General features: G+C 48.2%; 1 protein-coding gene across 1 annotated transcript in view; it reads right to left on the reverse strand.

Moving 5' to 3' along the window:
* TNFRSF8 (TNF receptor superfamily member 8) overlaps window positions 1–23,578 on the reverse strand; it is a 72,330-nt gene that overhangs the window by 38,942 nt on the left and 9,810 nt on the right. Inside the window, exons 2-3 of the mRNA XM_069544707.1 lie at window positions 15,122–15,209; window positions 8,089–8,205 (exon numbers count right to left, since the gene is read on the reverse strand). Of these exons, the coding sequence (XP_069400808.1) occupies window positions 8,089–8,205; window positions 15,122–15,209 (205 nt within the window). The remainder of the gene's footprint in view (window positions 1–8,088; window positions 8,206–15,121; window positions 15,210–23,578) is intronic.

Consider the following 23,578-nt stretch of genomic DNA (forward strand, 5'->3'; position numbering starts at 1 on the left):
CTCCACCTCCTAGCCCACATCCCTGGAGATCACAAAAATGATATTAAAAATAAATGAATATCCCAATATTAAAGTGGGCAAAAAAGACAGGGCGGGATATCATATGCATATTTCGAAGTGAAAGCAGCTAGTTGGAAAGGCTACCTACTGTGATTCTAACTACATGACATTTGGGAAAAGACAAAACTAGAGAGACAGTAAAAAGATCAATACAGATAAACAAAATGTGCTATAGCCATATAATAAAATATTATTCAGTCATAAAAAAGGAATGACGTACTGATGCACACTGCAAATGGATAAACCTTGAAAACACTACATAAAGTGAAAGAAGCTAGACACTAAAAGCCACAAACTGCATGATTCCAGTTACATGGAAGGGCTAGAGTAGGCAAATCCATCGAGACAGAAAGTTGATTAGTGATTGCCAGGGGATGGGAGGAGGGGAGAATTAGGAGCTAAGGGGTTTCTTTTTTTATTGAAATAAAGCCGATGTACAATAGTGTATGTTTCAGGGATACAACGTAGTGATTCACAATTTTGAAAAGATATAATCCATTTATGGTTATCACAAAGGAATTCTCTGGGGGGAGTGAATGTTCTGGAAATAGATAGTGGTAGTGGTTGCACATTGTGAATATAAAACCACAGCACTGTACACTTTAAATGATGAGTTTTACCTTTAAAAAAATCACTGGTAAAAATAATATTAAATGCAAATATCCCTGAGAAAACAAGAAGGGGCATCCCCCGTCAACCAGAAATGATGAGGACTTCCTGGAACAAGGAAGGCAGATGGGGTTGGATGGAAAAAGGAGACCACAGCCCAAAATATACCCAAGAGGATTATGCTGGAAGAGGCTCTGGTGCTTGTCTCCAAGTGGGTGCATGGCCAGGGCGATAAGGAGGGAATCTACAAGCAATGAGACAGCATTACCCAGCTAGGCCCCTCACCCCACACTCCTCATCCATTCATGCCGCAGAGCTAAAAAGCCAGGCATCTCCCCAAGGAGACTCAGGTGAGGTGAGCTGATCAGCCCTGCGGGGAGGAAGGGACCCTGCAGACCCAGAGGAGCAGCCTCTGGCAGACCCTGCCCAGCACCTCGCTCACCTTCACTGCCTCTGGAGGCAGGTTTCACCCTCCATTACCACCCCACCTTCCCCACCTCCCACCCCTATCCAGGTAATCAGATAACAGGTGCAGACCTTGAAGTCACCAAAAATCAAAGAAAACCAGCACCAAGAAAAAAGAGCCCCAAACTCAAACAGAACTAACACTCAAGAAAACAGATAAAAGAGATAACAGAACACACCTTTGGAATAGATACACTTAATATCCTCTGAGAGACAAAAGGAAATTATAGCTATGACAAAGAATCCTCTAGGGCACAATGACTGTGTTCCCAATTTCTGTTTCAAATGGACTTGGAGAAAGACTACATTTCCCAGCCTCCTTTGAGGCTGGAGGGGGTGGTCATATGACCTCATTCTGGCCAATGGGATGTGGGCAACAATGACAAAAATCCCCTCCCCTACACCTGGCCCCTAAAACCATTTCAGGACACTTTCCTCTCTCTTCCTTGTTGCAATGATGCTGGTATAGCCCCTAATTCTCACTTGAACCCCAGAAGCTTTACTGACGAGAGAATAAAATCCTGACAATTTTCAAACATCTGGAGCAACCAACTAAATAAAGGCAGTGAGCAGACATCCATGGAAAACTAAAGAAGAAAGAAAACTCTTTGAGTAGCTGCCTGCCCGTTAATGTCACAGGCCTGGGCAGAGGCGGAAAAGACTGCCTGGACTTGCCAATTCCAGGAAGCCAGGCCAAGTGGGAGGAATGAGCAGAAGCCCTAGGAGTGGGTACACCCTTTTCTATGCAGCAGGAGCCTGATAAAGACTCTGACAGAAGGGAAGGCAGACCCCCTGCCTGTCTAGCAAACAATACCTATCTCTGGCTGCTCTCTGACCCCCCAAGGTCCTTGGAGCTCCTAAAATGAGTTTCAAAAGTAACACTCAAGATTCCTCAAGAAATTAAACATACAATTCCCACATGATCCAGCAATTCCACTGCTGAATGTAGACCCCAAAGAACTGAGAGCAGGGACTTAAACAGATATTTGTACAAATATGTTCATAGCAACAATATCCACAATAGCTAAAAGGCAGAAACAGCCCAAATGTCCATGGACATCAACAGTTAAACAAAATGTGGTAGATATGTCCAATGGAATATCATTCAGCCTTAGGAAGGAAGGAAATTCTGACATGTCATAACATGGATGCACCTTGAAGACATTATGCTAAGTGAAATAAGTCACAAAGGATAAATATTGTATGATTCCACATCTATGAGCATCCTGCTACTGCTGCTGCTGCTGCGTCACTTCAGTCGTGTCCGACTCTGTGTGACCCCATAGATGGTAGCCCACCAGGCTACTCTGTCCCTGGGATTTTCCAGGCAAGGACACTGGAATGGGTTGCCGTTTCCTTCTCCAATGCATGAAAGTGAAAAGTGAAAATGAAGTTGCTCAGTTGTGTCCAACTCCTAGTGACCCCATGGACTGCAGCCCACCAGGCTCCTCCGTCCATGGGATTTTCCAGGCAAGAGTACTGGAGTGGATTGCCATTGCCTTCTCTGAGTAGTCAAATTCATAGAGAATGGTAGTTGCCAAAGGCTTGTAGTTGGGGGGTGATGTGGAGCTAGTATTTAATGGGGACAAAGTTTCAGTTGTGGAAGATGAAAAAATTCTGGAGCTAGGTGATGATGATGGTCACCCAAAAATATCAATGCACTTCATGCTGCTGAAGAGTACACTTTTTTTTTCCTTTTGAACTTTTTCTTTTGTATTGGGGTATAGCCAATTAGCAATGTTATGATAGCTTCAGGTGAACAGCGAAGGGATTCAGCCATACATATACATGTATCCATTCTCCCTGAAACCCCTCTCCCATCCAGACCGCCATATAACATTGAGCAGAGTTCCATATACTATACAATAGGTCCTTGTTAGTTATCCATTTTAAATACAGCAGTGTTCAACAGTATACTTTTAAATAGTTAAACTAAGAAGTTTCATGTATATTTTACCATGATTATTTTTAGGTAACTCTCAGGAATTCCCTGGTGGTCAGTGGTTAGGACTCAATGCTTTCACTGCAATGGCCTAGGTTCAATCCCTGGCTGGGGAGCTAAGATCCTGCAGGTCACTGAGCACAGCCAAAAAAAAAAAAAACAGAATTAACTCCCAGTCTTCCCCGATAGCTCAGAGGGTAAAGAATCCACCTGTGATGCAGGAGATGTGGGTTCCATCCCAGGGTCAGGAAGATCCCCTGGAGAAGGAAATGGTAACCTACTCCAGTATTCTTGCCTAGAAAACTCCGTGGACAGAGGAGCCTGGCGAGCTACAGTTCATGGGGTCATAAAGAGTCGGAGAAGACTGAGCAGCTAAGCACACACAGCTCAGTTGAAGCTCTGAGCTGGGAAGACACTCGAGCCCAGTGCGGTGGGGCAGGTGTGAAGGAGAAATCCTTCACACTGTGTCAGGGACAGAGCTGCTGCCGTGGCTAAGCAGGAGCAAGAAGGAAAAACATAACATGGCAACTATGTGAGTGTGCTATAGCAGGAAAGACGACAGAAGGGAGGTAAGAGAGAAGACAAGAAAGAGAGAAAGTTCTAAAACAGATAGGAATATAGTTTGCAAGGACAAAGAACCCAGTCTACAACAAATAAGCAATCCTAGGCGTGCTTCACACTATAAAGGAACTTAATATAGCTTCTCTGGTGGCTCAGACAATAAAGAATCTTCCTGCAATGCAAGAGACCCGGGTTTGACCCCTGGGTCAGGAAGATCCCCTGAAGAAGGAAATGGCAATCCACCCCAGTATTCTTTTCTGGCAAATTCCACAGACAGAGGAGCCTGGTAGGCTATAGTCCTTGGAGTCGCAAACAGTCGGACACAACTGAGCAACTAACACACAATAAGAATATAAATTCAAGAAAGGACGAGGTTTTTTTTTTTTAAGATGATTTTTTTAAAGGATGAGATAAGAAGGAAGACTGCAGAGAGAAAGAAAATAAACTGAGGTGCGCAGCACCATCATTAGAAATTCAGTAAGTGAACTACCAGTATCCTGGGGGCCCTGTGATACCTGGGCAGCAAGAAATAAAAAAGGTTAGATGGAAAATTGAGTTAATGGCATAGAGAAAAGATTGAAAAAACACCAGTAAATGCAAGGTAAAAAGGCAGATATTAATGCAATGAATGGAGATGATGGACAAGGAGGAAGAGCAGGACAATCAAACATCAGAACAACTGGCATCCATCAAGTTAACACTGAGATGTATCTGTTGAGCAGAAATAAAAAAAATCCATGTAAATTCCCCTGAAATGAAGAACTAAATCTTCAGATAGAAAAGACATACCAGATACCAGGAAGAATTGCTTGCAAACAATATCACGGCATATTCTGGCTAAGTTTTTGATTCTTAAGAATAGAGAAAGAATGATTCTCGGAGTCACCTACAAAGGTGGGAGGAAAAAGCTGACTGCAGAATCTTTCACGGCAATATTTTTTTTACATTGTGTTTCAAAGCATCTTTATCTTTTATACAGTTCCACTATATATTACAAATACTTTTTAAGTAGATAAATTAAGATTTTTTGACGGATTTTCAATATCAAACTCTCAAAAATTAATAGAATGACTATACAGAGAAGTAGAAGGGTATAGTAGACCTGAAAATAACCATGAACCACTTCAACATAATTAAGATTTATACGATTTTCACACAACAGTAGGATACAAATTCGATTCGAGCTCCCATAGACTATAAACTAGGAGGCACTGAAATATATCCAGAGACATAAAACAAGGTGCAAAAATTTCATGGTCTAAAGGTGCTGAAGTCATACAGAGTCTGTTCTCTTATCACTATGGAATTATATCAGAAATCAATATCAAAAGATAATTGAAAATAGCTCACATATTTTCAAGGGCAATGCCTCCACACCACAAGAAGACAGTACACCTATCCTACCAAGTTCTAGAGAAAATACATCCCAGGATGATATTATACCTGTCCAAGGAGTCATTCCAGTTTAGAGACAGATATTTTCAAACATGAAAGAAGTCAAGGAAGGTGGAAAAGAATCCCTGAAAAGTCCACATGACAGTGAAACCTAACCAATCAAGTGATAAATCAAAATGAAAAATTCAGGAATGAGAAGCTGTGCTAAATGGACTCACAATGCACAATGGACAAATTTGAATAACAAAGTAAAGCTAGCATGGACTTAGGGCTCCAGAAAAGCAGATCAGCATCACAGACTATGCAGAGCAAAAATACTGTAAGCTCTAAGTCAGGAAGAGGACGCGGAGGCCAACAAGTCATTCATTTTCACTACAGGGAGTCAAGCAACTCTCTGCTACCCCCAAATTGAAACAAGTAGAATATGACTTTACCGCAAGAGACAGTCATTCCTTCAGTGGTCCCTATCCGCTCATCGATTTTCATAACCTCTTCTGTTAATTTCAGAGGGTTGTGATAGTCTAGTTTCTTCGCTTTCCTTCCTCCTCTGAAATATTTGAATAAAGTTAAAGATAATCATTCTCAGGCCATAAGCAGTAAGATCTCATCCTCCTGAAGATTCCTTCTCTGCATGTGTGTATAATTTGTCTGGCTGCGAACCAACCCATTCTCTCTACAGAGAGGGAGAGAGGTGTCAGTTACCCGCTGACTGGCTTTCTTCCTTACGCTTGTACGCCGCTTGAATTTTTATGTTGTTGCTGTTTTGGGGGGAGTTTCTGTTTGTTTGTTTTTTGGCCACACCCATGGCATGTAGGATATTAGTTTCCTAACCAAGGATGGAAACCATGACCCTTGTACTGGAATTGCAGTCATAACCACTGGACTGCCAGGGAAGGTCCTGCTTGAATTTTTTTGATGGATGCATATAACTGTCGTTTGATAAAATGAGGTCAATAATTTTAAACATTGTAAAGCTATATCAGAGAAATGCTAACATAAAGAAGAATGGCAATCTTAATATCAAACAAAAATTAAGGCAAACACATTATAAGAAACAGAGAGGTGTATTTCATGTTATAAAAGGTCCAACCCATGAGGATAATATGATACTCATGAACACTGTACCTAATAACATAGCTTTGACACTTATAAAGCAAAAATAGATAGAACACTATGAAAATCTGATGAAAAACAAGCATTTGGGGAGACAGATTTTAACACATCTGTCTCAGAAACCAACCTTTGTGAAAGTGACAAAATTAATAAGGATGCATCTTATGAAAAGAACATAAGTATTAACAAGCTTGATCAGGCAGGTACACATGGAATTCTGTAGAGCAAAGAGAATATGCGTTTCTCCCCAAACACACTAAACATACTAAACAGTATGAAAAACTTATCTGTTGTGGTTTAGTTGCTAAGTCATGTCCTACTCTTTACAACCCCATGGACTGTAGCCCACCAGGCTCCTCTGTCCACGGAATTTCCCAGGCAAGAATACTGGAATGGGTTGCCATTTCCTTCTCCAGGGGATCTTTCTGACGCAGAGACTGAACCCGCGTCTCCTGCATTGGCAGATGGATTCTTTACTGCTGAGCCACCAGGGAAGCCCACGGAAATGTATTAGGCCAGAAGAAATCTCAACAAATTCCCCCATCCTCCCCCCAGAAAAAACCCAACAAACAAATATGAGATAGCACACAAACCACAGTCGCTACCCTTAATAAGAAATTAACAATAAAAGCACTTATTGAAAATGCTCTCCTGGAAGCACTGTGGTCTTGGGAAAGAACACAGCCCTTGGTGTCAACCCAGTAACTGAAACTCTAGCGCTCCCATTAACCAGAGCATTGTAATTTCAGAAAGGCCCTTAACCTCCCTAAACTTCGGTTTCCTCACTGTAAAGCTGAGATAAGAAAAGAATCTTCCCCTGGGGTTTAGCAGAGTCAACACAATACGTAAGTGTACATCCTTCCATCGAGGAAACATGATATTGATAATTAAGCCTCTAAAAAGCCTGGATTCAGGAGGGCAGGAGGGAGGGGATATGTATAGACTTATGGCTGATTTGCCCTGCTGCCTGGCAGAAACCACCCTAATGGCAGAAAATGAAGAGGAGCTAAAGAGCCTCTTGATGAGGGAGTAAAAAAAGCTGGCTTGAAACTCAACATTTAAAAAACTAAGATCATGGCATCCAGTCCCATCACTTCATGGCAAATAGAAGGGGAAAAAGTGAAAGCAGTGAAGATTTTCCCTTCTTATGCTCCAAATTCATTATAGATGGTGACTGTGGCCATGAAATTCAAAGACCTATTAAAAAGCAGAGAGATCACTTTGCCAACAAAGGTCTATAGAGTCAAAGATATGATCTTTTCAGTAGTCATGTATGGGTGTGAGAGTTAGACATAAAGAAGACATAAAGAGCACTGAATAATTGATGCTTTTGAATTGTGGCCCTAGAGAACTCTTGAGAGTCCCTTGGACTGCAAGAAGATCAAACCAGTCAATCCTAAAGGAAATCAACCCTGAACATTCATTGGAAGGACCGATGCTGACGCTTAAGCTCCAATACTTTGGCCACTCATGCAAAGAACTGACTCGTTGGAAAAGACCCTGATGCTTGGGAAGATTGAAGGCAGGAGGAGAAGGGGACGACAGAGGATGAGATGGTAGGATGGCATCACTGACTCAATGGACATGAGTTTGAGCAAACTCCAGGAGATGAAGGCCAGATCTGCCTGGCATGCTGCAGTCCACGGGGTCAAGAAGAGTGAACGACTGAAGAACAGCAACGGCAGAAACCAATACAACATTGTAAAGCAATTATCCTCCAATTTAAAAAAAAAGTATGGATGCAAAATATCACAGCTGATATCAATTCATAGGTGCAGAAAGGTAAACTGAAGCACCAGGGGGCTGACTCAGAGGACAAGCAACAAATCTTGTTTCTCGCCACCTCCCACCTTCCAGGTCCTCTGCCTCCCCTGCCTCCCTCCCACCCCCAAGGCCCCCCATCCTCCCTGGAAGGAGCCAGGGAGGAGAGACGCAGCCCTTACCTCCAGAACAGCTCACACAAGCCGTGCAGCGGTCATTGCTGTCCAAGTAATAATCGTACAGACACTGCCTCTCGCAGTGGTGGGACCCCTCTGGGCACAGCTGCTTCGGGGAATACCCTGGGGAAGAGAAGCAGAGATGCTCCTGGTCAGGTCACCTTGGAGGGTCGTTGCTGCTGGAGTACGGGCAGGGCCTGCCTCAGAAGGAGGTGAGTAGGAGGTGACATCGACAGAGAGAAAAGGACTCCTGAGGTCATCATTCAGACCTGAATTATGGCACCACAGACCCCTCTTTTATTGATTCAATTATTTCTCTTTTCTCTTGTTTGAGCTTAAGTGAGTTAGGCTGCTGTTTGTTACAACCTAAAGAATCTAGACTAGGGACTTCCCTAGTGGTCCAGTGGCTAAGAATCTGCCTTGTAATGCAGGGGATATATATGGGTTTGATCCCTGGTCTGGGAAGATCCCACATGCCATGGGGCAACTGAGACCATGCGCCACAACTACTGAAGCCCAAGCACCTAGAGCCCTTGCATCACAACAAGAGAAGCCGCCGCAATGAGAAGCCCCCGCACCGCAACCAGAGAGTAGCCCTTCCTCCCTGCAACTAGAGAAAGCCCGAGTGCAGCAACGAAGACCGAGGGCAACCAAAAAGTGATAAATTCTTTTTTTAATGAAAGAAAGTGGGTTTCCAAAGTGGAGACAGACTTGGAAGAACATAGAACAGGAGCTCCAAGAGAGGAAGGCAGTGGGGAAGGCGTGATAGCGTGAGACAGCAGGAGGGGGGGCCCGCTGAGTCCCAGAGGACTGAAGGAGGCGGGGGTGGGGTGGGGGCAGTGCGCAGCATTCCGGGCAGAGGGAGCCGCCAGCGCAGAGGCCCTACGGGAGGCACAGACGCGGCCGGACAGAGATCAGAAAGGCCACGGGGGCTGAAGAAATGAGGCTGGAGCTTCTGGAGCTCAGGCAGCAGAACGATGCGTGTTTATTCACTTTGCTTCTTCTTTTCCCATACTCCACTTAGATCTTCTCCCCTGAGCGCCACTTTTAGAATACAAAATCCAATGGTTAAGAAAGCAGCACTGACATACATACCCTGCGTGTGTGTGCACACTCAGCTGCTCAGTCGTGTCCGATTCTTTGCGACCTTCTGGACTGTAGCCCACCAGGCTCCTCTGTCCATGGAATTTTCCAGACAAGAATACTGGAGCAGTTTGCCATTTACTACTCGAGGGGATCTTCCTGACTCAGGGAGCGCACCTGTGTCTCTTGCGTCTCCTGCACTGGGAGGTGGATTCTTTACCAGTGAGCCACCAAGGAGGCTACCATGTCTAAAATAGCTAGCGGGAAGCTGCTGTATAACAGGAAGATCAACCTGTGCTCTGCTGATCTAGAGGGGTGGGATGCAGGGTGGGAGGGAGGGAGGTTCAAGAGGGAGGGGACATATGTATATGCTTATGGCTGACTTACACTGCTGTAAGGCAGAAACCAACACAAGGCTTCTGAGGTGGTGCTAGTGGTAAAGAACCCGCCTGCTGATGCAGAAGACAAGTAAGAGACGTGGGTTTGATCCCTGGGTCAGGAAGATGCCCTGCAGGAGGGCATGCCAACCCACTCCAGTATTCTCGCCTGGAGAACCCCATGGACAGAGGAGCCTGGCCGGCTACAGTCCAGGGGTTTGCAAACAGTTGGACACGACTGAGCGACTGAGCAGGCACACGCACGGTGAATGTATGCCAATGCTACTTTCTCAACCATTTGGTGTTTAATGGGGTCGCAAAGAGTCAGACATGACCGAAGCGACTTAGCACGCATGCACACAACACAGCATTGCAAAGCAGTTTTCCTCCGGCTAAAAAATAAGTTGAAAAAAAGAAACCGAGTGGTTGAGAAAGTGTCTGGCGTTGCTCTGGCTCTTAGAACTGGTCCCCAAGCGTCCCTCTGTGCTGATGCGCCTTTCTGACTCCAGCTGTTCTCAGCGTTTGTCCTCCCTTTCCCGTCACCGCCTCTCATTTCTGGCTCAGTGTCAGGCAACCCCTGCCGCAGCTGCTTTGGCCCCAGAAACTCCCACACAGAGAACTGCTTTTCGCTGAGCCTGGGCTGCCAGTCCCTCCGCCCTCCCCGCCCCCAACCCCCTCCACACCCTTGTTGTTGTTTAGTCACTAAGTCATGTCAGGCTCTGCGACCCCATGGACTATAGCCCACCAGGCTCCTCTGTCCATGGGATTTTCCAGGCAAGAATACTGGAGTGGGCTGCCATTGCCTACTCCAGGGTAATCTTCTCAACCCAGGGATCGAATGCACGTCTCCCACATTGCAGGTGGATTCTTTATTGCTGAGCTACTACACCCTTGACAAGCTAAATGGAGCCCCTCCCAGTTCTTGAATACCCATCCCTGCCCACTCCAGGCCTTGGCATATTCTCTGTCCTTTAATCAGAGCATACCCACTCCCCACCTTGGTTGACTCCTGCTCATCCTCAGGACCCCTCCTCCAGGAAGTCCCCCCTGCATGTTCCAACCAAGTCAGGTCCCCTGGAATGTGTTCTCAGGGCTCCCAGATCCTAACTGTCTGGTGCAGCAGAGACACATTTCGGATGGACTTTTCAGCCCACAGATTGCCTTTCTTGGAGAACTGCCCCATTCCCCCACTCCCTGCCCTGCTAGCAGTGGTCCAAGGCAGTTCTGTCATTGGGGAGCCAGAGCAGAGGTGGACTCTGGCCTTATCTGAGCCATCAGATGCTTTCTTCTTGTGCTTTGGAACTGGAGCTGGAAGATGTTTGTCAGGCGTCCCCCCATTGCCCTGAAGGAGAAGCCCAGATGGGGAGGGGACTGAGGGCCAGCCAAGCTCAGTCAGAGCAAGGAGGGCAGGCTGCCTCCTCCTTGAAGAAACCTTCAGCTCCCTCAGGACAAGACGGGCTTCACCCACCTGGCCCAAACAGATCTCGCTCTCTGCCTAACACCAGGCCTGGCTTCACATCGTCCCTGCTCCCCCATGCCTGGGGAGGCGCCTCCTATGAGGAGGTTAGCCTGGGCACAAAAGAGGAGAGATCCAGAAAGCAAGATGCAGAATAGGAAGGGGGTAGCCCTGACGTGGGCTCTTCAGTTTTTCAGCCCCTCCAAGTTTTTTTTTTTTTTTTTAAATAATTTTATTTATTTATTTTTGTGCTGGGTTGGTTCTTGTTGCTGCTCGGGCTTTTCTCTAGTTGCAGCAAGCGGGAACTATACTCGAGTTGTGGTGCATGGGCCTCTCATCGCAGTGGTTTCTCTTGTTGTGGAGCATGGGCTTTAAAGCATTCAGGCTTCAGCCGTTGCAGCTCCCAGGCTCTAGAGCACAAGCTCAGTATTTGTGGTGCACGGATTTAGTTGCTTCATGGCCTGTGGGATCTTCCTGGATCAGGGATGGAACCTGTGTCTCCTGCACTGGCAGGTGGCTTCTTTACAACTGAGCCACCAGGGAAGCCCCCCTCCCAGTTCCTGAATGCCCATCCTTGCTCACTCCAGGACCTGGCATATTCTCTGTCCTCTAACCAGAGCACACCTTCTCCCCCCCTGGGCCCTGGCCGACTCCTGTGCCGCCTCCTCCCCTCAGGGTCAGTGCCAAATAGGAGGGACAAGCTCAGGGTTCTAGTCAGACAGCTATACGACCCCGCCTGAGCCACTTGCCAGCATGTGACCATGGGCAAATCCCTGAACCCCGCCTCCCCCACCATGTGCAAGTTTCCTCTTTGGGTTTCCTATCGGGGCTCAGTGAGCTCAGATGGTTACAGGGCTCAGCACCGGCACAGAACATGCTTCACCAGTGATAACTGTGGCTGTTGTTATGAATCAAGTGAATGACCTCCCTGCTACTGGGGAATGTGTAAGTAGAGGGCTGGGGATCAACTGTCGAGGATGCTAAAAAGGGCATAACAGGCCTGGGTGGGAGGAGGGACCTGACGACATCGTTTCTCAGTCTCAAAGGTCTCCCTGTTTCCTTCCTCCACCAAGCTGCCCCCATATACAGCTGAGTGCAGACTGCAGGCGGCAGGCAAAATGTCAGAAATTTCCCCGAGAGACAGAGGAAGGGGTTTTTGTGGGTTTTTCATTTTTCCTCTCTTGCATGCCCGGAAGCACAAGGTCAATAAAACTCCAGCAAAATGCCCCGCCCACCACAACAGCATCAGGTGCTCAGTCACCCCAGTCACTGGGCCTCAGAGAGGGAATATGGGGGGAGAGGGAGCACCCCTCTTCCCTCCACGGCATCTAAGTAGAGGGAGCCAGGGACTGGGATATCACCTGCTCTTCCCACTCACTCCCCATCAAAGCCCGGCCAGGCTGGTGCCAAAGGGGCTGGAGGGCATGGAAAGGAAGTGTCTGTCTTTCTCCCTGCAGCTGGGATTGTGGGTCTTATGGAAAATCAGAGCCCTATGGACCAGGAACGTTGAGCTCTGCCCCCCTGGGGAGATGTGGTATACAACCAGCCACATAAACCTGGGCTGGTGGGGAAGGCTTTGTGGAGGGAAGGGTGCCAGGAGGGCAGATTAGAGGTGGTGGGGGAGGGCGTCCTGGGTGCATCAGGCATGTACAATGGCCCAGAACTTGAAAGCATACAGTAGGTTCAGAGGACACCAAGCAGAGCAGTTGCTGTAGAAAGGCCAAGAGAGAAAAAGCTGGAAAGGTGATAAGTGACATCAGTGTAAGAACGAACAATAAACAACTGTTAGATGGATGTGGGTGGAAGAGTGGATGAAAGGGGGATGGGAGAAGGTGGGGAGATAAATCAGGGATGGATGGGGAGGGGTCCAGTGCCATGGACTGAACTATGTACTCCCCCAACCCATATCTTGACTCTCTAACCCCCCAATGTAGTGGGTTGGCCAAAAAGGTCATTTGGGTTTTTCTGATGATGTTATGGAAAAACCCAAATGAACTTTTTGGCCAACCCAATATTTAGAGATCGGGTTTTTAGGAGGTAATGAAGGTTAAATGAGGTCAACAGGGTGAGGCCCTGATCAGATAGGATTGGTGGCCTTGTAAGAAGAAGAAGAGATCTCCCTCCCCCCCTCTCTGCCATGAGATAGTATCTGTCTGCAAGCCAAGAAGAGATTTCTCACCAGAAGCAAAACCAAACCCTGCTGGAACCTTGATCTTGGACTTAAGAACCTCCAGAACTATGAGAAAATAAGTCTGTTGTTAAGTCCCTCAGTCTGAAGTATTTTGTTACGGCAGCCTGAGCAGACTGAGACAGATGGGTAGATGTATGTGGGATAGGTGGCAGCAAAAATAGGAAGGGGGAGGATAGGAGAAAGAAGACAAGAAGAGGAAGGAGACAAGAAGAGGAAAGGATGGACGGGTTAGTGAGTGGGTGAAAGGACAGCATGTACATGGGTGGGTGGCTGTGTGGCTGACGGGCCATATGTGGCCCCTCATATGTGGCTATGTGGGTAAAGTCCCAAGTACTAAAAAGCAAGGGGCCCCACTTGTTATGTATGTTCCAAAACAACACTGAACCATAAAATAAAGGCAAGAAAGTCCAACAGAGTTCTACTTTTTCTGCTACAATGACTTCTTACAATCATTTTTTAGAAATAAAAAATAGCAAATTCTTTCTGAAAACATTTCTCTCTGTCCTTAGGTGGCCTGAGCACAGGGTGAGTCTGCCCTCTTGGTGCAGCAAAGAGCCTGCAGGGAACAGACTGAGCAGGGTTACGGCCAGCTCAGGGCACACAGCCTTGGTGATCTTGGGCACCATGGCCTGTCACCATCCTCCAGACAGCAATGCTGGCCCCTCTACCTGTTCTGAAGACCCCTGCCCACCTCCTGTCCTGCTGTGGGCAGAGTGTAAGACTGCTGTCCTCAAAGTGTAGGCACAGTTGCCCTTCATGCCCTCTGCTGACATAACAAGGAATATCTTTCCTCCCCTATGAGTCCCTGTTCCCAGAGATCCGAGACCACGGCTGAACTTCATCTCATGATTCCACCCAGCTAAGGCCACTGGATGTGCTTTGGGACTTGTGATAACCACAGAGGATGGGGATGTCTTATGACCTGGTGACCTTTAGACTTATTTGCAGAGTGGGGCAAACAGGCTCATCTCTGTTCCCGAAGGATTTCCTGATGGTGCCCATCATCTACCTTGTCCATCACTGTGCTGGGGACAGGGTGGTGGTAGGGGGTACAAGCCTTCTAGGAACTGAGCTCTGGGCAGGGAGATTTGCCCTCAAGAGCACTGTAGTCCTGGCGGCCCTGGACAAAGGTGCTCCCAGAGCAGGAGAGATGAGGCCTGCAAAGGGCTTGTAGGCCTGGAAATGAGGGCTGGTCAGGGGATGTCAATGGTCCAGGCTCTGGGTTTCACGGAACCCTGGGATCTGGCTGCAGTCAGCTCCCTTGTGTTCTATCTCTGTGACCTTGGGCAACTTGCTTAACCTTGCAGCATGCCCAGCCTCATTTGCAAAATGGCAACAGCAAAGGATAACCATGAGGAGCTGATAAGATGACGCAACACACCTGAGGCCCCAGACCAGTACATGTGCAGCGAGTGTCTAATCGTTGCTGTTTAGTCGCGCAGTCGTGTCTGACTCTTTGCCACCCCGTGGACTGTAAGCTGCCTGTCTCCTCTCTCCACGGGATTCCCAGGCAAGAATACTGGAGTGGGTAGAAGATTCTCCAGGGAATCTTCTTGACCCAGGGATAGAATCCACGTCTCCTGCATTGGCAGGTAGATTCTTTCCCACTGAGACACCAGGGAAGCCAGAATGTTCAATAAAGAGCAGTAATTAAGAGACCTCCTGGAGGAGGGCACGGCAACCTACTCCAGTATTCTTTCCTGGAGAATCTCATGGACAGAGGAAATTGGTGAGCGATAGTCCATGGGATCCCCAAGAGTCGGACAACACTGAAGCAACTTAACATGCACACAGTCATTAAAAACAAAGGCCTTCAGAGACCTACAGTCAATGACGATGTTGACTCTGGTGGTTCCCACTTACCAGTCTCCCAGAGTGTTGTAACTTGAGGACAAAATCCCCCTCGTCCCCACCGCAGCAACCCCCACTCACCTTCACGGCAGCGGTGACAGCACTTCCCGGCAGCCTTGTCATAGTAGCGGCTGAGGTCTCCAAGACAGGCATCCTCAGGGGCTCGCCTCTGGAGCATGAAACACACTGCTAAGTCCAGGAGGGTCCCAGACCCCCACCCTCCCTCCTGCCCCTCAGGTCCCAGGAGGCCTGGTATCCAGTTGCTGTCAAGACCAGGCCTGAAATGGAACCTCCTGTTATAGTAGTCAGGACAGAAACTCCCTTGAAACTGCTCCACCTTTGGTCTTCCCTGGAGCGCTGGCGGCAACCCCAGCCTTCTGTAACTCAGACCCCAAACCTTGAATTCTCCCTTGACCCTCTACTCTAGTGCTCACACCCAACCCATCAGCAAGTTCTCTCAGCCTCTTTGGACCAGTATCCCCTACCTCCTCCACAGGTCCCAGTCCCTATCTCCTCTCCCAGAGAACACTTCACTCGCCTCCTACCTGGCCTCCAGCATGGGCCCAGCAATAAGAATCTCTGCTAAGAGCGCCTCTGGTGGCTCCCTGGTAAAGAATCCTGCCTGCCAATGCAGCAGACGTGGGTTTGATCCCTGATCTGGGAAGATTCCACACGCCTCAGAGCAACCAAGTCCATGTGCCACAACTATTGAGCCTGTGCTCTAGCGCCCGGGAGCCGCAATTACTGAGCCCACATGCCACAACTATCGAAACCCACGTGCCCCAGAGCCCATTCTCCACAACAAGAGAAGCCACTGCAATGAGAAACCCACACACTGCAACTAGAGAGGAGCCCCCTACTCACCACAACTAGAGAAAAGCCCGAGTAGCAACGAAGACCCAGCACAGCCAAAAGTAAAACTTAAAATAAACACTTAAAAAATAAATGTAAAAAAAAGTGCATGCATGCACACTAAGTCACTCCAGTCATGTCTGGCTCTGTGAGACCCTATGGACTGTAGCCTGCCAGTCCTCTGTCCATGGGATTCTCCAGGCAACAATACTAGAGTGGGTTGCCATGCTCTCCTCCAGGAAAATAAAAGCATATATCCTTTCAAAAAATAATCTTTGGTAAACTTGCTTGTTGAAGTCTAACTCTCATGCAGAAAATCACACAGATCTCAAGTACGTATGCACTGAATTTCTACAGCATAAACACATTCTGCCACCAGTTCCCAGATCCAGAAACAAGACACTAGTACCCGGAACCCCTTCCTGCCCCTTCCCACCACGGAAGGCCCCCTGCTACCGTGACTTCTACACCCAGAGACACATTACTTCACCTGGATAGAAACAGTCACACCCTGACAACCGGCTTCTTTAACTCAAACTTCTAATGTGGGAATCACGTGCATTATTGCCAATAGTGACCATTCATTCAAGTGCACTGCCTTGCACTATCGCATCCTATGGACATGCACAATTTATCTGTTCTACTCTTGATGGACCTTTGGGTTGTCTCCACTTTTTGATCATTATGCATAACCCTGCTAGGAACTTTCTTACACTGATATTTTTGGTGCACACATGTACACAATGTTGTGTTGCTGCTTTTTAGTGTCTAAGTACTGTGCAACACTTTTGCAATCATATGGATTATAGCCTGCCAGGCTCTTCTGTTGGTGGGAGTTCCCAGGCAAGAATACTGGAGTGGGTTGCCATTTTCTTCTCTAGGTTATCTTCCTGACTCAGGGATCAAACCCACATCTCCTACACTGCAGGCAGATTCTTTACCCTTGGGCCACAGGGGAAGCCCTGTGTACACATTACTGCTGAAGACATAGCTAGGTATGGAATTGCTGGGTCATAAAATATGTGTATGCTCAGCATTGATTGATTCTCTATACAGTTTTCTAAGTTGTACTAACTGACATTTCATGGCAGTGTGTGAGTGTTCCAATTGCTCCACATCCCTGTCAACACTTGGTATTGTCAGTTTGTAGATTTTTTTAGCCATTTGGGTGAGCTTATAGTGGCGTTTCGTTGATCTTTTATTTGCATTTCTCTGATGAGTGATGATGTTGGGTACTTTGCCACATGTTTATCAGCCATTTGAATATTCTCTCTTGTAAGATGCCTATTCAGGTCTTTTGGCCATTTTTAAAAAATTGGATTATCTGACTTTTCTTCCGGATGTGTAGGAGCTCTTTATATATTCTGGATACAAGCCCTTGTTGAACGCATGTTCTGCGAATATCTTCTATCTTCTGTTTTGCCTTTCCACTTTCTTAAAGGAGTCTTGTGATGAATAGAGTCCTCCGTTTCAGTGAAGTACAATTTATCAATCTTTCCTTTTATTGTTAATGTCCTATGTAAGAAGTATTTGCCTGCCCAATGTATTTAAATATTCTTTTTTTTTTTTTAAGTGGGGGGTTGGACTGGGTATTTTCTTAGCATTTGTTTGTTGGCTGTGTTGGGTCTTAGCTGCAGCATGTAGAGTCTTCAATCTTCTCTATAGCACGTGAGATCTTTAGTTGCTTCATGGGAATCTAGTTCCCTGACCAGGGATTGATCCTGGGCCCATTGCATTGGAAGCTCAGAGATTTTACCTACTGGACCACCAGGGAAGTCCCCAGTTAGATATTCTTTTACGTTATCTTCTGGATGGTATTACTTAACCTTTTCAATTTGGGTTTCATTTTGGTGCATGGTGTGAAGTAGGGACCAAGATTTACTTTTTTCAGGAATAGGGCTTTTTTCTTTTTTTTGGCCATACCACACGGCTTGTAGGATCTTAATTCCCCAACCAGGAATCAAACCCTGGCCAAGGGCAATGATAGCCCTGAGTCCTAACCACCGGACCACCCAGGAATTCTTAGGAATAAGCATTTTTCACAATGCTCTTCCATGTTTCCAGGGCTCCTTGAAAGCTAAGCCCCTTCATTAGGCAGTGTTCATGAAAGTTTGGGGAAATGAACATCGTCCTTCCTGGTGAATGAGAGGGGAGCATGAAGCAGGTTTCTGGGAAGACCCATAATGAGGAGCTCCAGGAAGGGAGTGTGGGAGGGAGGTGAGGGAGACAGGGAAGGAGGGAGCTGTGTCCCACCTCTTTATCTTCAGCATCCGAAGAGATGGAGGCTAGCAGACAGGAGGAGGCCACTCATGGGATGGATTAAGCAGGGGCTTTCTTGATTTAGGGGAAGAAAGCAGAAACCACTGACGTGCCGGGAGAGGCCTGGCTGGCCCAAGGGGATTCCCTACTCTTCTCTCCACCTCAGGGAACAGTGAAATAATACGCAAACACTCTGCTATGGGCACAGAGCAGCAAGGAGGCAGTGTGGCCGGAAGGCGGACACAGGGAACGACAATTATGTTCTTCTTCTCTTCTTTATTTGCACATCTGAAGTGTTGCCATATAAATTTAAAATAATAAACATAACCTACATTTGCAAACACCAGTCACACAGCACTTGTCTGTCTCATGTTACCCAAAGCCCAGGGCCTTGGGGGCATTCTGTGTGCCCACCTGTGCCCAGCCTTCTGCTCCAGCAGAATCTCATTCTTCTCAAGTAAACTGGGGGCACTATGGGGACTCTCTAGGGGCTGAGACCTGCCGGGACAGCCCAAGCTTCTCCCTGACCCTCAGCATCTCACCATGCTCACTTGGAAGCCTATGGCTGCGGGGAGCTGTGGGCAGTGGGGAGCTGAGGGTTCAGCTCTGCCAAGTCTGCTGAGTGTGAGGGAAATTCTGGGGCCCTGGTCTGGGTTTTCCCCTCCTGGCCTGCCTGCCCCTCTCACTGATAGCTATGGACTCAGGGGGACGTGGCCCTGCTCACTCTCCGCAGGGCCCAGGGGCACAGCGGAGGGGAGCACAAATGCTTATCCTTCATCTCCCACCACCTCACCCTGGGTCAGTGGAGAGGGGAGGCACAGAGGAGAGGGGATCCATGGCATCATCAGTCTCCTCCCCAACCGTGAGTCACACATCACCGCCTTTAGGCCACCCCCAGCACTGCGGGGGGCTTCCCTGGTGAATCAGATGGTAAAGAATCCACCTGCAGTGCAGGAGATCTGGGTTCGATCCCTGGGTTGGGAAGATCCCCTGGAGGAGGGCATGGCAACCCACTCCAGTATTCTTGCCTGGAGAATCCCATGGACAGAGGAGCCTGGCAGGGGTCCATGGGGTCGCAAAGAGTTGAACACAACTGGAGCGACTTAGCATTAGCATGCACATGTGAATGTTGGCCCTAGTGGTAAAGAACCCGCCTGCCAGTGCAAGAGATGTAAGAGACATGAGTCGGTCCCTGGGTTGGGAAGATCCCCTAGAGGAGGGCATGGCAACCCACTCCAGTTATTCTTGCCTGGGAAATCCCATGGACAGAGGAGCCTGGTGGGTTACGGTCTGTGGGGTCACTAAGAATCAGACATGACTGAGGGACTAAGCGTACACAGCCCTTTGGGGCCATATCACTACCCCATATTACAGATGAAGCAACTTCAGCTCAGACAAGTGCAGTTACTTGCCCAAAGTCATGCAGCAACTAATCACAGATTTTGAGCTTCACTGTGTCCCCAGTTCTCTCCCCCTCTCTGGGCCTCAGGCTGCCCATTTTGAAAACAAAAATGGTCCAGGAACTTCCCTGGTGGTCCAGTGCTTAAGAATCCACCTTGCCATGCAGGGGACTCAGGTTTGATCCCTGGTCAGGGAACTAAGATCCCGCATGCCTTGGGATAACTAAAGCTGTGCGGCAACTAAAGAGAAGCCTGTGGGCTGCAACTAAGACACAACACAGCAAAAAATTAATTACTTTTTTTTAAAAAAGCAGTAAATCTTAAAAATGAAAAAAGGTCCAATGTGCTGAGAAGGACATCACATCACATCTGTGGTCTTTCTACCAAAAGTCCACAGTCTGAATCATATCATGAGACAAACCCAGACATACATCAGACAAACCCAAACTGATGGACATTCTACAAACATGCTGCCCTTAACTCTTTAAAATGCCAATGTATGAAAGATGAGGAAGAACTGTGGAATGTTTCAGAAGAAAAAAAAAGAACATTAAAGAGACAAGAGAACTGAATGCAATGTCTGAATTGGATTCTGAATCAGGCTGGGAAGGGGGATATTGCTGGAAAGAAGATTGAGATAACTGGTGAAATTTGAATTCAGGCTTTTTAATCTGATTATGTTATATCGATGTTGAATTCCTGAAAACCTGCTTCTGTAAGAGATGTCCTTGCTATAGAAGAAACATGCTGAAATATTTAAGAGTGAAGGATCAAAATGTCTGCAATTAACTAGCAAACAGTAAAAAATGATGCCCATCATCGTCATCAAAATACATGGATACATAAAGAGAGACAAAACTAAAGCAATTGTATAAAACATGAGTAAATAATAGCACCTCTAGGTTCTAAGTGCTCAGGAAGGAGCGTGCGTGCGCAGGTACTCGGTTACTCAGTCGAGTCTGCTCTTTGTGACCCCATGGGCTGTAGCCCTCCAGGCTCCTCTGTCCACAGGATTTTTCAGGCAGGAATACTGAAGTGGGCTGCCACAGGGGATCTTCCCGACCCAGGGATCGAACCCAGGTCTTCTGCATTGGGCAGGCAGATTCTTTACCACTGAGCCATCTAGGAGGGCCCTCTTTTCAACAAGGAAATCTGTGTAAATCCATAGCTTGCCACCAGGGGGTGCTATCTTCTCGCCATCCCCAGGGGTGGTGGGATTTCAGCCAGGATTTCCAGCTGGAGCGATCAGAGTCCCTTCAAAACGGCAGAGGACTTGGGGGCCTCTGTTCCCCATGTGGGGCTTATGCGGGAAGGCGGTGATCCCCTCAACCCCATGGAGGGATGATCCCCGCTCCCCTCAGCCCTTCCCAGAGACAGGTGGAGTCCAGGCTGCAGCATAGCTCAACCCTGTCCCTAGCCTTCACCCTAAACGTCCCAGGCCCCTGTGGCTGGCCTTCTCTGGAAAAGATACTGGGGACTTTCTGTGCCTATGATGTAATGGTTTTACAAGCAGCGAGAAAATGGGTCAGTGCAAGGTACACATGCTCTTGCAGAAGAAACAACAGCACTGGCAACCCAAGGGCCCCGTGAGAACCTATGACCCCAGAAATCCATCCGTGAGAAGCGAAGAGCCCGCCCAGGCTCGGAGTCTAGCCAGCTGACCCGGCAACTCCAGGGCCACCCCAGAAACCCTCCTTGTGCTGCAGGGCTGACGGGCGCCAGGGCGCCCTCCAGGGCTGGCGCTTCTGTGCAAGAGGCAACCCCATCTTCCAGGGTGTTCCCAGCCCAGAAACTAGAAAGGGATGGAATTGAAGCCCTGAGCTTTGCCTTTGCAGAGCTGTCCTTGAGCCCCCCCCCCCGTCCCCCGCCCCCACCGCCCCAGCCAAAGTTGGCCGTGTCTCACGCCCTAGTCTGGGTCCTCACTCTCTGGCCCCAGTCATTGCCCCCTCTGCCATCTCCCCATTGCCACACTGCCCCCTACTCCCATCATTTCCCACCACCCACTCACTTGGGCCCTCCACCCATACCAGTTCCTGGCGTAGAACACAGAACACAGCAGCCTTGGCATCTATGGCAGTCTCCGAATTCTGAGAGCCTGCCAGTTTCCGCTGGCCACAGGCCCAGACCCTGGATGGCCCATCGGCTCCTGCTGCCCCCCAGGGAAGGGGGGAGCAACAGCCAGGCCATGCTCTGGGAGGCAAGGGGTTGTCAGAAAGGGGAGAGTGGGAGGGGGAAGCCCAAGGCCTGGGAGGGGGGCTTTTGGGTGGGGTTCCCCGGCAGGTTTGAGGCAGGGCAAGATGTCCACAGAGTGATGAGCTGTATAACCAGAGTCGTGTGGCTCAGGCTTAGTGGCATCAAGATAAAGAGTGGCCTGAAACCTTCCCATTTATAGATCTACTTTCAGGTTGGTTTGGTTTTCCCTACAAAACCTGGTAAATTTCACTTTCAGAAAGCCCCACCTGGTCACAGCTGCAGAAACAAGAGGCAGGCCACACCTGTAGGAGCCGAGAGTCCACAGCTGGGTGGCAGGCGGGAGGGGTGGGAGGTGGAGGAGTCAGATCAGATGCAAAATACCCCCAGGGCCGGAGCAGGGCAGAGCTGGGAGGTGTGCCCCACCTCTACCCCGGGGCTCTCCACCTCTGTTACTCAAAGTGAGGTGCCAGACCCCAGCAGCATGGGCACCACTTGGGAATTTGCTTGAAATGCAGAGTTCCAGGCCTCACCTAGACCTACCATCTATCCCATTTTACAGATGGGGAAACTGAGGCACAGAGTGGTTAAGAACCTTGCCTCAAGTCACACAGAGAGGCAGTATTCGAGCCAGAATTTGGCCATCTGGCACAGGCTGTTATCCACCAGGCTCTGCATCCCAGGTCCTGTTTGTTTAACCTCCAGCTCTACCCTCAGTACCCCAGCTCTTGCTCACCTCCTCCCCATCTGGACTTGCAAATAGCAGACCAGGGTCTTCTTACAACCACCCATGGTGGTGTAAGAGGTACTATGAGTACCCCCTACTCATAGTGCAGAGGCCAGAGTGATGTTTTCAAAACACAGACCTGGTCTTCTCCCTTACACCCTGTTGAAGATGAGTAGAAAGCTTCCAACTAAACTATGGATAAAGCCCAAAGTCCTAACAGGGGCCCAAGAGACACTGCTGGACCAGCCCTGGCCATCTGTCTGTGCATGCCCTTCCTCCCTCCGTCTTTCCAGCAGCCTTGTACATGTTGTTCCCCTGGGCACCCCACACCCTGGTCCAGCACACCTCAACTCTTCCTTCAGATTTCATGCATGCATATCTCTTCCCAGAGGACCCCCTCCCTGATCACCCCTATCCAGGCCAGGTCGCTGCAGGCTAGAACAAGATGTGGGCAAGTTTGTGTCCTTGCTGGAGGCTTTAGGGGAGAATCCATTTCCTTGTGTTAATAGTTAAGGCTGAGGGCCCAAGATTTCTCTGGTGGTTCAGTGGTTGAGAATCTGCCTTGCAATGCAGGGGAAGTGGGTTGGATCCCTGGTCAGGAAACTAAGATCCCATATGCCATTGAGATACTGAGCCTATGTGCTACAACTAGAGAGTCCGTGCACCACAGCCAAAGGTCCTGCGTGATGCAACAAAGATCCAGAATGCTAAAACTAAGACCTGACTCAGCCAAACAAATTAAAAAAAAATTTTAAGTGAGGACTTGTCTCTTTGCACACTTTCAAGTAAGGTTGTTCCCAGCCTCTAAAGGCTGCTGGATTCCTTGGTTCATGGCCCCCTTCCTACATCTGCAAAGCGCACAATGCTAGGTCAAGCCCTTCTCCTGTAACATACACTTCTTCTTCTGTGTCATCTCCCTATAATGCAGCCAGCAAAGTTCTTCTGCGTTTAAGGACGCATGTGAGGACACTGGGCCCACCTGGAAAATCCCCATCTCAAGGTCTGTACCCTTAATCACATCTCCAAAGTTCTCTTTGCCATCTGTTAGTCTCTCAGTCATGTCTGACTCTTTGCAACCCCAAGGACTGTAGCCTGCCAGGCTCCTCTGTC

This window comes from Ovis canadensis, chromosome 12 (genome assembly GCF_042477335.2).
Source record: "Ovis canadensis isolate MfBH-ARS-UI-01 breed Bighorn chromosome 12, ARS-UI_OviCan_v2, whole genome shotgun sequence".
NCBI lineage: Eukaryota > Metazoa > Chordata > Mammalia > Artiodactyla > Bovidae > Ovis > Ovis canadensis.